Here is a 15,462-nt window from a genome sequence, read left to right on the forward strand (position 1 = left end):
AGCACTCACAGCTTTCCAAGACAACACAATTTGAGACATTTATGATCTGTTTACATATATTTTAGAAACTACTTATACATACAATTTGTATAAAACCTATATAAACTGTATTTATAATTATATGACACGATTTTAGGTTGACAAAAATTCTATTACACAATTTCTGATAAATCACAGGCCTTACTTTTATTTTCCTGTGGAAGAAAAATCTGGATTATGTTGTACAACTGACTAGGTATCTCCCTTTCCCTAGACTGGTTAGGATTTCTCTCTGACCAATATGGCTGCCATTTTCAATCCATTCTGAAACTTCGAGAGTTTATCATAAACACCTCTCTCTCCGTATGTAGAGGGCATCCGTAAAGGGCAAACATATTCCGCAAACAGCATCGTCATTGATGAAATCACGCACCATCAATTACTACAATGACCACAATCCATAGCACGGTTTCATGACCGTCACACGGGAGAGAAGCGCCACTAGCTAACTCTATACCACAGCTAGCTAAATGGTTTAACGTGTGTATTTAGCATATTATTTTAAATTGTCCGTTATCTTACAAGAAGAATAGCTAGCAACCAACGTGACTGAATGACAGACTGCTTGCTAGCAGTCATATGATAGCAGGTCGCAATGCATTCATGAGTCAAACCAAACGACGAGAAGTAAGTGCATTTTGACACTAGGCTAGCTAGCTGTAACGTTACATTTCGGATTTCGCCCAATAGTGTTCTATACTGTAACGTAATATTTTGTATCGAAACTGCAGCTAACTAGTTCATTTAGTTGACGATAACTAGCTAGTAAGCCTGTAGAGACGCAACAACATGGCTAGCTAGGTAGCTTAGCTATGGGAAACATCTGTAATCTATGTATTAGTTACAGTGACTCCCGATGTGTCCCAAAGCTAGGTAGCATGCTCGTGTCTTTGCTAGGTAGCTAGTTGGTTGTTGCGTGAATTGACTTGATAGTTGACCACTTGCTTATTGATAACTATATCTTTAAAAAAAATCACAATGATAGACAATATGTTGCTTTTATTTAGCTAAATGGGTTGCTATCTGTCATCTATTTCCGAGTGATGGTGTCACGTGAGTTGGCACACGGAACTTGCTCACCTCTTTCCAGTTTAGAACCGATTGTTATGCCGGTGTCCGTTCTAGTTTGCGGGCCAAACACCTCTACATTCAGGTTGGTTTTCCATGTAGGAGCGATGATTTCATGGGATTAGGGGTGTAAATTATCCAATGCACTTATGGGCTAATGTCTCAACATTGTCATTAGCTAACTAACTAGCTGTAATCTTTAGCTACAGCTACCTACCTGCTACTGCTAGTTTGCTGTCATTGGCTAGCTAGGTATGTAGTCATTTTTGTTTACTTGCTAATCTAACAATGTTGTACTGTACCAAGTTATCAACCCAGCGTTAGTTGTCTCACTAACTGACATGTCTGGTGATGTTTGCCACTGAAGATTGTCTTGCTGAGAATATGACATTGAGTGCCATGGCTACAAGTTACCTAGCTAGTGTCTTAACTGTCAGTAGCACAACTAACAACGGACATGTTTCTCTTTCTCACAGGGGAACTGACTTTATGATTTGAAGCACAATGACCACGTCATTGCATTGGTTTCTCATGAATTTATCCTGGATCAAGGCCACATTGTGAGGGCAGGAAGACAGCGTTACAAAGGACCATGAATCTTCACCAAGTCCTTACTGGGGCCGTCAACCCAGGGGACAATTGTTTTTCTGTAGGTAGCATAAACAACCAACCATTCACGGTAAGATATTTCAGGCAGTCAGTCTCCCTACATTTTAAGCATGCTTTGGGAGTGCTCCGTGCTAGTCCAGCAGCACGGTTCAGAGGAGAGAATCTGATACTATACCCACAGTCTTTCACTGAGCCGATCAATATCAGACTATTTTTGTGTCTGTCCTCTAGTGCAAGCAAAAGTTACATTGTGCTGCTTATGCCGTGTTGACAGTCTGCATTTTGTCCGTATATTTATTCATGGAATTAGTATGCATACTACAGATATCATCTGCTTGTCAGTGTCATGCAATGCAAAGTCATACTAGAAGTTCAACTTTCATTAAATCTCACTTGACAGTTCTTTGTGATTATTGTCCTAACTGAGTGACATTCCTCCCTCATCCCACCCTCATCCCATCCTCATCCCATCCTCTCATGTGATAGGCATATGCCTCTGGCTGTGACGTTGTGATTTTGGGCAGTGACTTTGAAAGGCTACAGATCATCCCAGGAGCGAAGCATGGGAACATCCAAGTGGGCTGTGTGGACAGCTCACTACAGGGAGGCCAGGTAAGAGACATTGTTTCTTGTATTACTTGTCTGGTGTAGTTACTGCAACTTATAGACAATGCTGTTTGACGAAGAACCAGTTGAGTTTGCATGCTACTATGACCCCATTTGTATATCCATGTCATATTGTTTACATGGCCGTTGCTTTGTATCAATATTGACCATCAATTTGCTATAGGCTATATTGTAGCTAAACCTTGAGCAATATTGAGCATTTACTTGCTATATTGTTTCTAAGCAGCAGAATGTGTGAATTATGATGCAATATTACAAATGCAATAGATATCACAATATTTCAGAAAAAGGAAATGAAGAAAGAGAAACAAACTTAGCCAGCCAATACACGGTGGGAAAATGTTGTATGTTGTGACTCAGACTCACGAGTCACTGCCCATGACATGTAGCTCTCCTGACTGTTGGAATATTGTCATTATTAGACACAACCTGTATTATCTAAGGAAGTTAGCCTATAGTTATTTTTGTGTCTGACTATGGACTACCTCGTTTTAGATCAACCAGTAAGTTTCAGAGTTAGAAAGAGGCCCATATACTTGATTCCTATGTGTTAATTATTGGGTCTGGTGCATATTTCAAATTTTGCTAAGTAGACATTTAGCTTGTGGTAAAATGCTTAACCCTTTACACTCATGGGAATTGGCCTATATGATAAGTTGAAATGTTTCTTACAGAATAAATATGAAAAGCATATGCATAACCATGGTAGCAATTGACAGGGAACAATTTGAAGATTGTGGGAAGATTATTCGGCCAAAGTTGAGGACACAACTGTTCACCTGACACGAGACTGAATCCGAACATTACACTGTTGATTTTATGTGCATTTTACATTTAATGTACTTTTCGCCGCGTTTGTTGATAAATCATAAGGTACTCTGGTTACTTTCAGTAACATGATAAGAATATTTATGGAGAATGTGGGATAGATGCCGCATAAAACCATAAAATTCTCTCTCCCATTCTCTCTTTCCTCTCTCTTCTTTCTTCTCTCTCTCTCTCTATTTTTATTTATTTACTCCAAAGAAAAGTCTTCAACTATAAGGTGTTTTTTTGTTGTTTACTCTCCAAGCATGCCGTTGAACTAGAGCAAGCACACTTGTAGTTGTTTTGTTTGGAACTCGACCCTGCATCCCCGCCATCACACAATTACTGTTTACGTAATCCATGAACGGCCCGTTATAAATCGCAATCTGGGTCAAGCGGGCATCGTTTTGAAAGCTTGTTCTGTTGTCAACAGGACTAGCATGACGGTGTTAGGCTTTCACATTGCCATTCATAGAAAGTAGTCATGAGTGCATTCAGGTGCTTGAGAGGATCAAGTCTGTATCAGCGCAGTTCCTTTTATAGTGCAAATAGCTTGCTCTACTTACTCATTCATCGCTAGAGCTGTCTGCGCTGCATTAGCTCCCTAGTCCCCACATGCTGCACAGAAGTTAACTTGAATAATGCAACACGTTATGTTGAAATGTTGAAACTGTTCGTTACTGTCTGCAAAAACAATGTCCATACAGGCTAGAACACTTACAATGCAAGACGATGCAGGTAGCTTCCAGCTTTAATTGTAAGCTGACTTTCCTTGTTAGTTTACAGCTGAATTCACTACCCTAGTACTTTGTTTGTGATAATATGCAAACCATAACGCCAAAAATGGCTGATTTCAAAGTTGACCCTCCAACATTTTATTAATTCACTTTGTCTCCTTGCCACCAAAAACTCATTCAGTTCTTCATCTTCCTTTACCAAATCAGATTCCACAACCACATTCTGCCTAACAAATTGTCATTAATTTCTTATACAGGCACACTTAGAAAATAAGAGATTGCTTATCCTATAGAAGGGTTGGTTGTCTAGCAACATTTGACGTGTGCGCAATTATGGGGCAAATCAGACGCGGTTGGCTTAGATTGATGACATGTAAATTGTATTTCGTCGCCAATGTTTATTGAACACGTAAATACATTTGCAAAATGAGCACTTGTTGTCAAATACCTCTTTACAGTTGTTGATAGTTAGCGAATTTGACCCATATTAGCATAGACCTGAGGTCAGTCAAAATAAGACATGGTATGAAGAACAAGCTGAAACGATTTCCCACATGGCAGTTTCTTGTCGTTCTCGCCATCCAGAATCACAACAACACCCGGACTTCTGCCCCATAGAAACGTGTGCATTGTTTCTGTGACGTTGGCAGCTAACCCATCTATGAAAATGTTGTTAATCAGCACAATAAAGTAGTAAATTATCTTATCAGTTGCCAATAAAATAGTCCTAAATAGAAGGGATTGTCATTTGTAGCCCAATGGAATCAGCTAAAACAAGCTCAATCAAATCAAAGTTTATTCGTCATGTGCGCCAAATACAACAGGTGTAAACCTTACAGTGAAATGCTTACTTACAGGCTCTAACCATTTTTTTTACCTTTATTTAACTAGGCAAGTCAGTTAAGAACAAATGCAGGGGCAGGATGACAGATTTGTACCTTGTCAGCTCAGGGATTTGAACTTGCAACCTTCCGGTTACTAGTCCAACGCTCTAACCACTAGGTTACCCTGCTGTGTGTAGGTAAGTAAAGAAATAAAACAACAGTAGAAAGACTTTTGAAAAAAGAGTAGCAAGGCTATATACAGACACCTGTTAGTCAGGCTTATTGAGGTAGTATGTAGATGTAGGTATCGTTAAAGTGACTGCATATATGATAAGCAGAGAGTAGCAGAAGCGTAAAAAGAGGTGTTGGCGGGTGGTGGGACACAATGCGGTTAGCCAATGTGCGGGAGCACTGGTTGGTCGGGCCAATTTAGCTAGTATGTACATGAATGTATAGTTAAAGTGACTATGCATATAAGATAAACAGAGAGTAGCAGTAGTGTAAAAGAAGGGTTGGGGAGGGGTGGCACACAATGCAAATAGTCCGGGTAACCATTTGGTTACCTGTTCAGGAGTCTTATGGCTTGGGGGTAAAAACTGTTGAGAATCCTTTTTGTCCTAGACTTGGCACTCCGGTACCGCTTGCCATGCGGTAGTAGAGAGAACAGTCTATAACTGGGGTGGCTGGGTTCTTTGACAATTTTTAGGGCCTTCCTCTGACACCGCCTGGTGTTGAGGTCTGGGGTGGCAGGCAGCTTTGCCCCAGTGATGTACTGGGCCGTACGCACTACCCTCTGAAGTTCATTGCGGTCAGAAGCCGAGCAATTGCCGTACCAGGCAGTGATGCAACCGGTCAGGATGCTCTCGATGTTGCAGCTGTAGAACCTTTTGAGGATCTCAGGACCCATGCCAAATCTTTTCAGTTTCCTGAGGGGGAATAGGCTTTGTCATGTCCTCTTCACGACTCTCTTGGTGTGTTTGGACCATTGTAGTTTGTTGGTGATGTGGACACCAAGGAATTTGAAGCTCTCAACCTGCTCCACTACAGCCCTGTCGATGAGAATGGGGACGTGCTCGGTACTCCTTTTCCTGTAGTCCACAATCATCTCCTTAATCTTTGTTACATTGAGGGATAGGTAGTTATTCTGGCACCACCTGGCCAGTTCTCTGACCTCCTCCCTATAGACTGTCTCGTCGATGATCAGGCCTACCACTGTTGTCGTCAGCAAACTTAATGATGGTGTTGAAGTCGTGCCTGGCCATGCAGTCGTGGGTGAACAGGGAGTACAAGACGGGACTGAGCACGCACCCCTGGGGAGATCCAGTGTTAAGGATCAGCGTGGCAGATGTGTTGCTACCTACCCTCACCACCTGGGGGCGGCCTGTCAGGAAGTCCAGGATCCAGTTGCAGAGGGAGGTGTTTAGTCCCAGGATCCTTAGCTTGGTGATGAGCTTTGAGGGAACTAGTGTTGAACCAAAGGCAGGTTGCCTTTGTGTTCTTGGGCACAGGGACTATGGTGGTCTGCTTGAAGCATTTTGGTATTACAGACTCAATCAGGGACATGTTGAAAATGTCAGTGAAGACACCTGCCAGTTGGTCAGCACATGCCCGGAGCACACGTCCTGGTAATCCGTCTGGCCCCGCAGCCTTGTGTATGTTGACCTGTTTAAAGGTCTTACTCACGTCGGCTACGGAGAGCGTCATCTCACAGTCGTCCGGAACAGCTAATGCTCTCATGCATGCCTCAGTGTTGCTTGCCTCGAAGCGAGCATAGAAGTGATTTAGCTCGTCTGGTAGGCTCGTGTCACTGGGCAGCTCGCGGCTGTGCTTCCCTTTGTAGTCTGTAATAGTTTGCAAGCCCTGCCACATCCGACAAGTGTCGGAGCCGGTGTAGTATGATTCATTCTTAGCCCTGTATTGCCGCTTTGCCTGTTTGATGGTTCGTCGCAGGGCATAGCGGGATTTCTTGTAAGCTTCCGGGTTAGAGTCCCGCACCTTGAAAGCGGCAGCTCTACCCTTTAGCTCAGTGTGAATGTTGCCTGTAATCCATGGCTTCTGGTTGGGGTATGTACGTACAGTCACTGTAGGGACGACGTCCTCAATGCACTTATTGATAAAGCCAGTGAATGATGTGGTGTATTCCTCCATGTCGTCGGAAGAATCCCGGAACATGTTCCAGTCTGTGATCGCAAAGCAGTCCAATAACTCAATGCATGCACACACTCCTACTGAATAATATGCATTCACCTGTATTGTGAATAGACCTAGGCTCCATCTTGATATACCCAGTTTATCAATAGATATTTTTGTCATTTAAATAAATGATTACCAATATATTGTTTTGAAGTTACAAAGTCAAATTGATTGTATCATTTACTCAATTTATGCATACATTGTTGTCTCCAAAAATTTGACAATGTTTAAATGTAATGATATTGAACTAACGATTTAACAGAGCTGTAGCTGAGTTTATCTGGCTGGATCAAGTGCCATTCTGTGACTGGCTAATATGTCTTTTTTTCTTCATTCTGGTATCGTTTTGATATTTAGTATCGTGATACTAAACCTGGTATTGATATGGAAGTCAAAATTCTGTTATCATGATAACACTAGCGTGTGCCATGGTGAATTTTCTTAATAATAGACAGACTAATTCGGCTCAGAACAACCCTTGTAAATGTACATCAAACATCGTGATCACAATCTGACACTGCATATTACATGAGTTTTATCATGTGGAAATGTGCACTTTTGGACTCACAGGTATTTGGCTTGCTTGTATGACATCATCGGGGTATTTATTATAATCCTAAATGTCTAATTTTTCAAAATACACCGTTTACATAAGAAAACCAGGTAGCCTAGTGGTTAGAGCGTTGGGCCTGTAACCCAAAGGTTGCTAGATCGAAGCTGACAAGGTAAAAATCTGTCGTTCTGCCCCTGAACAAGGCAGTTAACCCACTGTTCCTAGGCCGTCATTGTAAATAAGAATTTGTTCTTAACTGACTTGCCTAGTTAAATAAAATAATAATAAAATGTAAATAAATTCATTAGGCCCTAATCTATGGATTTCACGACTGGGAATATAGATATGTAAAAAGGTAGGTGCGTGGATCAGAAAACCAGTCAGTATCTGGTGTCACCACTATTCGCCTCCTGCAGCACAACATTTCCTTTGTATAGAGTTGATCGGGCTGTTGATTGTGGCTTGTGGAATGTTGTCCCACTCCTCTTCAATGGCTGTGCAAAGTTGCTGGATATTGGTGAGAACTGGAACACGCTGTCGTACACATCGATCCAGATCATTCCAAATAGGCTCAATGGTAGACATGTCTGTTGAGTATGCAGGCCATGGAAGAACTGGGACATTTTCAGCCTCCAGGAATTGTGTACTGATCCTTGAGACATGGGGTCATGCATTATTATACTGAAACATGAGGTGATACTGGCAGATTAATGCCATGACAATGGGCTGAAAGCATCTCATCGCGGTATCTCTGTGCATTCAAATTGCCACCAATAAAATGCAATTGTGTTCATTATCTGTAGCTTACAGTGCATTCGAAGTATTCAGCCGCCTTGACTTTTCCCACATTTTGTTACTTTACAGCCTTATTTCTCATCAATCTACACACAATACCCTATAATGACGAAGCAAGAACTGAAATATCACATTTAAGTATTCAGACCCGTACTTTGTTGAAAGGGAAATCAGAGAGATAGGGGGGGGGCTGCCTTAATCGACATTCACCTCTTCGGCGCCTGGGGAACAGTGGGTTAACTGCCTTGCTCAGGAGCAGAACAACAGATTTTTACCTTGTCAGCTCGGGGATTCGATCCAGAAACCTTCTGGTTACTGGCCAAACACTCTAACCACTAGAAGGACCTTTTGCAGCGATTACAGCCTAGAGTCTTATGTATGACACTACAAGCTTGGCACACCTGTATTTGGGGAGTTTCTCCCATTCTTCTCTGCAGATCCTCTCAATCTCTGTCAGGTTGGATGGGGAGCTTCGCTGCACAGCAATTTGAGGTCTCTCCAGAGATGTTCGATCGGGTTCAATTCCGGGCTCTGGCTGGGCCTCTCAAGAACATTCAAAGACTTGTCCTAAAGCCTCTCCGGCTTTGTCTTGGCTGTGTGCTTAGATTCATTGTCCTTTTCAAAGGTGAACCTTCACCCCAGCCTGAGGTACTGAGCGCTCTGGAGCAGGTTTTCATCAAGGATCTCTCTGTACTTTGCTCTGTTCATCTTTCCCTTGATCCTGACTAGTCTCCCAGTCCCTGCCGCTGAAAAACATCCCCCATAGCATGATGCTGCCTTGACCATTTTTCACTTTAGGGATGGTGCCAGGTTTCTTCCAGACGTGACTCTTGGCATTCAGGCCAAAGAGTGCAATCTTGGTTTCATCAGACCAGAGAATCTTTAGGTACCTTTTGGCAAACTCCAAGAGGGCTGTCATGTATTTTACTGAAGAGTGGCTTTCTTCAGGCCACTCCACCATAAAGGCATGATTTGATGGAGTGCTACAGAGATGGGAGAATCTTCCAGAAGGAAAACCATCTCCACAGAGGAACTCGGTGACCATCGGATTCTTGGTCACCTCCCTGACCAAGGTCCTTCTCCCCCGATTGCTCTAGGAAGAGTCTTGGTGGTTCCAAACTTCTTCCATTTAAGAATGATGGAGGCCACTGTCTTCTTGGGGACCTTCAATGCTGCAGACATTTTTGGGTACACTTCCCTAGGTCTGTGTCTCGACATAATCCTGTCTCGGAGCTCAACTGGAAAATTAGTTTTTACACTGTCAACTGTGGGCCCTTTATATAGGTAGGTGTGTGTGCCTTTCCAAATCATGTCCAATTAATTGCATTTACCACAGGTGGACTCTAATCAAGTTGTAGAAACATCTCAAGGATGATCAATGGAAACTAGATGCATCTGAGCTTAATTTCGTGTCATAGCAAAGGGTCTGAATACTTAAGGTATTTGGTTTTTATTTTGAATAAGCAAACATTTCTAAACCTGTTTTCACTTTGTCATTATGGGGTATTGTGTGTAGAGGGGGGGGAAAATAATTGAATCCATTTTCGAGTAAGGCTATAATGTAGCAATGTGGAAAAAGTCAAGGGGTCTGAATACTTTGTATGCCTGCCCATACCAATAACCCCACCGCCACCATGGGGCACTCTATTCACAACATTGACATCCGCAAACCGCTCACCCACATGACGCCATACACGCTGTCTGCCATCTGCCCGGTACAGTTCAAACCGAGATTCATCCGTGAAGAGCACACTTCTCCAGTGAAGTCGACTACGGAGCCAAACTGCAGTCAGGTCAAGACCCTGGTGTGGATGACGAGCACGCAGATGAGCTTCCCTGAGACAGTTTGTGCAGAAATCCTTGGGTTGTGCAAACCCAGTTTCATCAAATCAAATGTATTTATATAGCCTTTTGTACATCAGCTGATATCTCAAAGTGCTGTACAGAAACCCAGCCTAAAACCCCTAACAGCAAGCAATGCAGGTGTAGAAGCACGGTGGCTAGGAAAAACTACCTAGAAAGGCCAAAACCTAGGAAGAAACCTAGAGAGGAACCAGGCTATGAGGGGTGGCCAGTCCTCTTCTGGCTGTGCCGGGTGGAGATTATAACAGAACATGGCCAAGATGTTCAAATGTTCATAAATGACCAGCATGGTCAAATAATAATAATCACAGTAGTTGTCGAGGGTGCAGCAAGTCAGCACCTCAGGAGTAAATGTCAGTTGGCTATTCATAGCCGATCATTACGAGTATCTCTACCACTCATGCTGTCTCTAGAGAGTTTAAAACAGCAGGTCTGGGACAGGTAGCACGTCCATCATCACAGGTGAAGAAGCCGGATGTGGAGGTCCTGGGCTTACGTGGTCTGCGGTTGTGAGGCTGGTTGGACGTACTGCCAAATTCTCTATAACGACATCTGAGGCAGCTTTGGTTACAGAAATGAACGCTAAATTATTTGGCAACAGGTCTGGTGGACATTCCTGCAGTCAGCATGCCAATTGCAAAGTGCAGCTGTGTAATGATCGCGCTGTTTAATCAGCTTTTTGATATGCCATGCCTGTCAGTTGACTGGATTATCTTGGCAAAGGAGAACTGCTCACTCACAGGGATGTAAACAAATTTGTGCACAAAGTTTGAGCGAAATAAGCTTTTTGGAACATTTCTGGGATCTTCTATTTCAGCTCATGAAATATGGGACCAACACTTTACATGTTGCGTTTATATTTTTGTTCAGTATGCATAGGCCTGTTAATTTACAGCATTTACCTCCCTCAGACAGCAAAACATTTGCAGAAGTTGCCCAATTAGTGGGAGGGATTGGCTTGTCACCCAAGTTCTGGACATCTGTCAGTCAAAACCCATTCACCGATGTGAACCGCAGAGCCAGAGTTCCGACATCATATAAAGCATGTTACTGTACAGCTATTTCATTCCAATTTAAAAATGTATCAGTGTCTTTAATCTATTATATTCAACCCATATACAGGTATGAGTTTAAAGGGCTACAGTAAAATGACCGTACGTTTCTAAGGTTGCCAAGAAATGTTTTATAATTCATGTGGTTATTTACAATTTGTGAGGATGCTATTACCACAACTATCTTGAAGTCATAATTGCAGTACTCACATCTTTTAATCTTCTTCACTCTAACCATTAGGCTGCAGCTCACAGTCCTTTCAAAAGTCACAAGTATTGTGCTTGGTACTTGTTACGGTATAATGAGAGTGAGAAGGTCAATCCTTCACATTGAATAAAATGTCTCTTCTCTTCAATTGCTGCGGACAGGTTGCAGCTTCCTATGGAAGTATTGTCTGTGTCTTTGAGCCGGTTCAGCTCATGAACCAGAAGGACAGGACATCAGCAGTAAGTGCTAATTGTATTGATTCTCTAATAGTAATTGATTCTTACTGACTGCACTGCAGTGTAACTTTCTGATACAAATAATATGTGAGGAAACGATTAATTTATTGTTCCTAATGACTTGGTATTAACAATTTGGATTTGATCGTTTGAATGCTTGTGTTCTTACAGGAACTGAGCTACCAGTGGCAGAAGAGTGGACAGTTTGTTTTGCAGTCTATAGTGCGTAACCTGGCCTGGGACCCCACAGGTAAATCCATTATTCTATGTATATTTGGTATCTTTCCAAATTCAAAAGGCACTCGAACATCTGAGCTATCTTTTGTTAGAGGTGCATAGTAACAGTTGAATAACGTGAGAAAAAACAAGAAACCCACACACTGCTCTTGATCGTATCACTGCTCTGTAATAAGCTTTATGGATCCACGTTAAGATTACACACGGCTCTTGATACTATCTTTGCAAATTAAAACGTCCTGTGTTCTTTAAAAATAATCTTCTCTCTCCATTTGTCTGATTTTTGTTTTATATTTTGCACACAGGCACTCGTCTCTTAACTGGGTCCGCTAGCCTGCAGCTGTGGTCCAATATCAGCGATGGTTTTGATGAGGCAGGGGAACAGACAGACATGACAATTGGTGACCCTCAGTGTCCCTGGAGGTGTATCTGGCACTGCAAGTAAGAACTGCACTATGAAATAGTCCTAATGTAGCCTGTTTAGAAGAAGACAAAATAAAAATACCCCCCACCCAAAAAAACCATTCTCATGGATCCATCTGATGCATTGTTGTGTCTCCCTCATCTTAATAGAACCGCCTCCCCAATTCAGCTCATGAAGTTCTCTCCAGATGGAGAATTCTTTGCTACTGCCGGACAGGTGGGTGGCCTTTGGTGTCCATTCATGCGCATAAAGATGTTCTTTTTTTTTTATTTAAGTAAAGGCCTTACAGAGAAACGCATTCTAACAACAGCCATGTAACCCTTTGTGTGCTAACTCCCAGTGATGCCGTTGTTTTCAGGATGACTGTCTGGTCAAAGTGTGGTACGGCACGAGCAAATGGCAGTCTGGCGTGACCAAGCTGTTCACCCCACCGGAGCACAACGCTCAGGGCGAGCTCGACTTCTCTTTTGTCTACCTGGCACACCCACGCACTGTAACAGGCTTCTCCTGGAGGAAGACCAGCAAGTACATGCCACGGTAAGGCCCATCGTTAAGTCTTTAGAATATGTTTCTCCATACCTGACCTGATGGAGTTGTCCTCTTGTGTTTTTCCCTCCAGGGGTTCAGTGTGCAATGTTCTACTGACATGCTGTAAGGACAGTGTGTGTCGCCTGTGGGCCGAGACCCTGCTTCCCAGTGACAGCTTGCTGTCCGGACACACGCTCAGTCACGTTAATAATAACGGACAGAGCAGCGACTCACTGAAATCGTCAAGCAGCAAGAAGACTCCCTCTCGTATCAAAACACAGGACAGGAATTCCCTGGAGGTAGGAAGAATGTTTCCACCGCATAGTCTATCAGGCTGGTGAGAAGTTAAGAGAGCGTAACAGGCTTAGAGCTATAAGGATATCTGGCAGGAAGCTCGTTTTCTAGGCTTCGCAGCCCTTGACAAGATCACAAAAAAAATATTGTTTCTATACAGTACATCCGTTGATTAAAGTACGTCTGTTCATTTTGCGGAAAAATGTATTTAGTTTTTTGTTGAGGTGCTCTAGTAACTAGTTATATGATCAGATGCATTGCCTTCACTTTAGTTGTGTGAAGAACCTTTCCTTATTGGACGACTGTCATTACATGGTTATGCATCTTGCCAGAAAATATTGAGGAGCAAGGGACAAATTACATTGCAGGAAAAATAGATATGCAAATGTATATTCAATGCCCAGAGGAAAGTCTGCTAACATTGCTGAGTTATTCATTAACATCACTGACTGAGATATCAGAGGTACTATTTTAGTTCCGGTCTGGTTTTCCAAAGCATATGAGAGCGAGATCCCTACTGAGGAGCTATTTTGTTGCTTCAGTTGAATCTGCAGGAGTCGTGGAGAGCCCCCTTGAGAGGTGTGGCCCAGCCCTCCCTAACCGGCCGCCTCCCGACCCAGCAGAACAGTCACCACAACCACAAGACCAACAGCGTGCCCCATGCCAACTCTCTCTGCCACTTCCACATCGCTGCCAGCATCAACCCTGCTACAGGTACCGCACACAGACAGTGGTTCAGTGGCATTAATTCAAGGATGTTTACATTGCTTATCAGTTGATTTTAGGATAACAGAGCCTGTCGTAAACCCCTTCTGTACTTCATGTATAAGAATGACAATGCAGAGGTTATGCCTAAGAGTCAATATTATAAGCCCATGTAACTGACCGTTCGTGATGGAGGGTGGAGTTGATAGTTACATATCGGGATATTATTTTTGGCAATATATTGTATCGTTTTGACAACATGGTGATATTATTAGGCTGTACCAGCACCAAAATACCAGTATTTTCCCTTCATAGCTTGTACTCCCATCTTTTTTTAAATGGGGAGCTAATTTGTTTCCCAAACTTTTATTTCCATGACTGATCAAAACTCGTTTTGTCATGGCTCTAGCTTCCCTCTGCAGCCGACATATTGTGAGCAGTGTTTGGACCATGGAATCGCAATAAAATCACAGTATTGGATCGCAATACGTATACAATCGTATCGGCACCTAAGTATTGTGACATCGGTTCCCTGACATTATCGGACGATATAGCAGTATCGGACGATAATTCAACCGTTAAACGATATTCAATAAATGGAATGGAAAAAGGGAATCTCATGTTTATCTGAACAATTGCGTCCGTATTCATTATGTCATTGTCACAATGTATGAAATCGACATTTTTAAGCATAGTTAACTTAATGGACAATTGCTCTTTTGGATGCCAATTCAGGAGAATTCAGTGTGGAAAAATTACACTTTTTCGTTTCCCCACTATGAAACAGTATATCGGCAGATATATTGGTAGGGGTACGATTTGTCCCCCCCAAAAAATCGGAATCGATATCGGACCAAAAATACCACATCAGTCGGGCTCTAGAAAATATTGTATTGTGAGGTCCCTGGCAATTCCCAACTCTACTGATCATCACACATATTTAGGGATAATGTGACCTGCCCAAGAACAACCAGGTAGAGGATTTCATACTGCGCCTGCCCCCGCAGGTTTTTTTGCTGACATCCCACCTGCTCCCGCCAAATCTCTTCCAGCTCCTGTACCCAGTCCCGCAATGTTAAAATTACACATCTTCAAAACCTCTATCTTATGCATTATAATGTGCAATGAATGCATGATTTCATAAGACATTTGCTGGTTGGAAAGTCCCAGAAAGTCCCTGTTCACCATGTAAACTTCCAATTCCAATAATCTCAATTCAAACTGTCAGTAAGCAAATGGAAAGGCAACAAATAGGCTATTAATAGGCTGACTAGTGCCCGATCATAATAGCCATTATTTCATTACCTGTAGAAAATGATTAACAACATACTTTCCAGTGAGAACTGCAAGCTGATAATTGCTTTTATAATTCATCACAATTGGCCACAAACTCAATCACATCACATCAGATAAAAAAGTTATATATATTTTCCACCACTACTGTTTGAAGCAGGCGTGAGCCGGTTGTGTAACGAGCCTCAGAGGAGAGGAGCCAGAATGACTGAGAGGGATTCGTATGATAAGTGGTTTTATAACGGATCGCAGTGCTTTTGAAAGGCGACACGGCCATTATTAAATCATTTGCAGAAATAAAATAATATTTTCATCCTGAATTTGTCTTTCTGATCGTCCGCTGCCCGCCCCGCAGCATGAAACATTCCGA

The 15,462-nt window shown here is 42.5% G+C and overlaps 1 protein-coding gene across 9 annotated transcripts in view; it reads left to right on the forward strand.

Annotated features, from left to right (window-relative positions):
* Positions 1–427: 427 nt before the first annotated feature.
* Positions 428–15,462, forward strand: part of LOC115111273 (dmX-like protein 1) — a 58,454-nt gene continuing 43,419 nt past the window's right edge. For 7 of the 9 annotated variants that reach the window (XM_029637154.2, XM_029637160.2, XM_029637157.2 and 4 more), the window contains exons 1-10: positions 438–666; positions 1,584–1,786; positions 2,203–2,328; positions 11,537–11,614; positions 11,783–11,861; positions 12,154–12,289; positions 12,422–12,488; positions 12,631–12,809; positions 12,892–13,099; positions 13,637–13,808. In XM_029637154.2, coding sequence (XP_029493014.2) covers positions 1,700–1,786; positions 2,203–2,328; positions 11,537–11,614; positions 11,783–11,861; positions 12,154–12,289; positions 12,422–12,488; positions 12,631–12,809; positions 12,892–13,099; positions 13,637–13,808 — 1,132 coding nt within the window. In that variant the 5' untranslated portion in view covers positions 438–666; positions 1,584–1,699. Of the gene's footprint in view, positions 667–1,045; positions 1,193–1,583; positions 1,787–2,202; positions 2,329–11,536; positions 11,615–11,782; positions 11,862–12,153; positions 12,290–12,421; positions 12,489–12,630; positions 12,810–12,891; positions 13,100–13,636; positions 13,809–15,462 lie in introns of those variants that run through there. The other 2 variants (XM_029637161.2, XM_029637155.2) reach the window with 2 other exon arrangements.

This window comes from Oncorhynchus nerka, linkage group LG27 (assembly GCF_034236695.1).
Source record: "Oncorhynchus nerka isolate Pitt River linkage group LG27, Oner_Uvic_2.0, whole genome shotgun sequence".
Classification (NCBI taxonomy): domain Eukaryota; kingdom Metazoa; phylum Chordata; class Actinopteri; order Salmoniformes; family Salmonidae; genus Oncorhynchus; species Oncorhynchus nerka.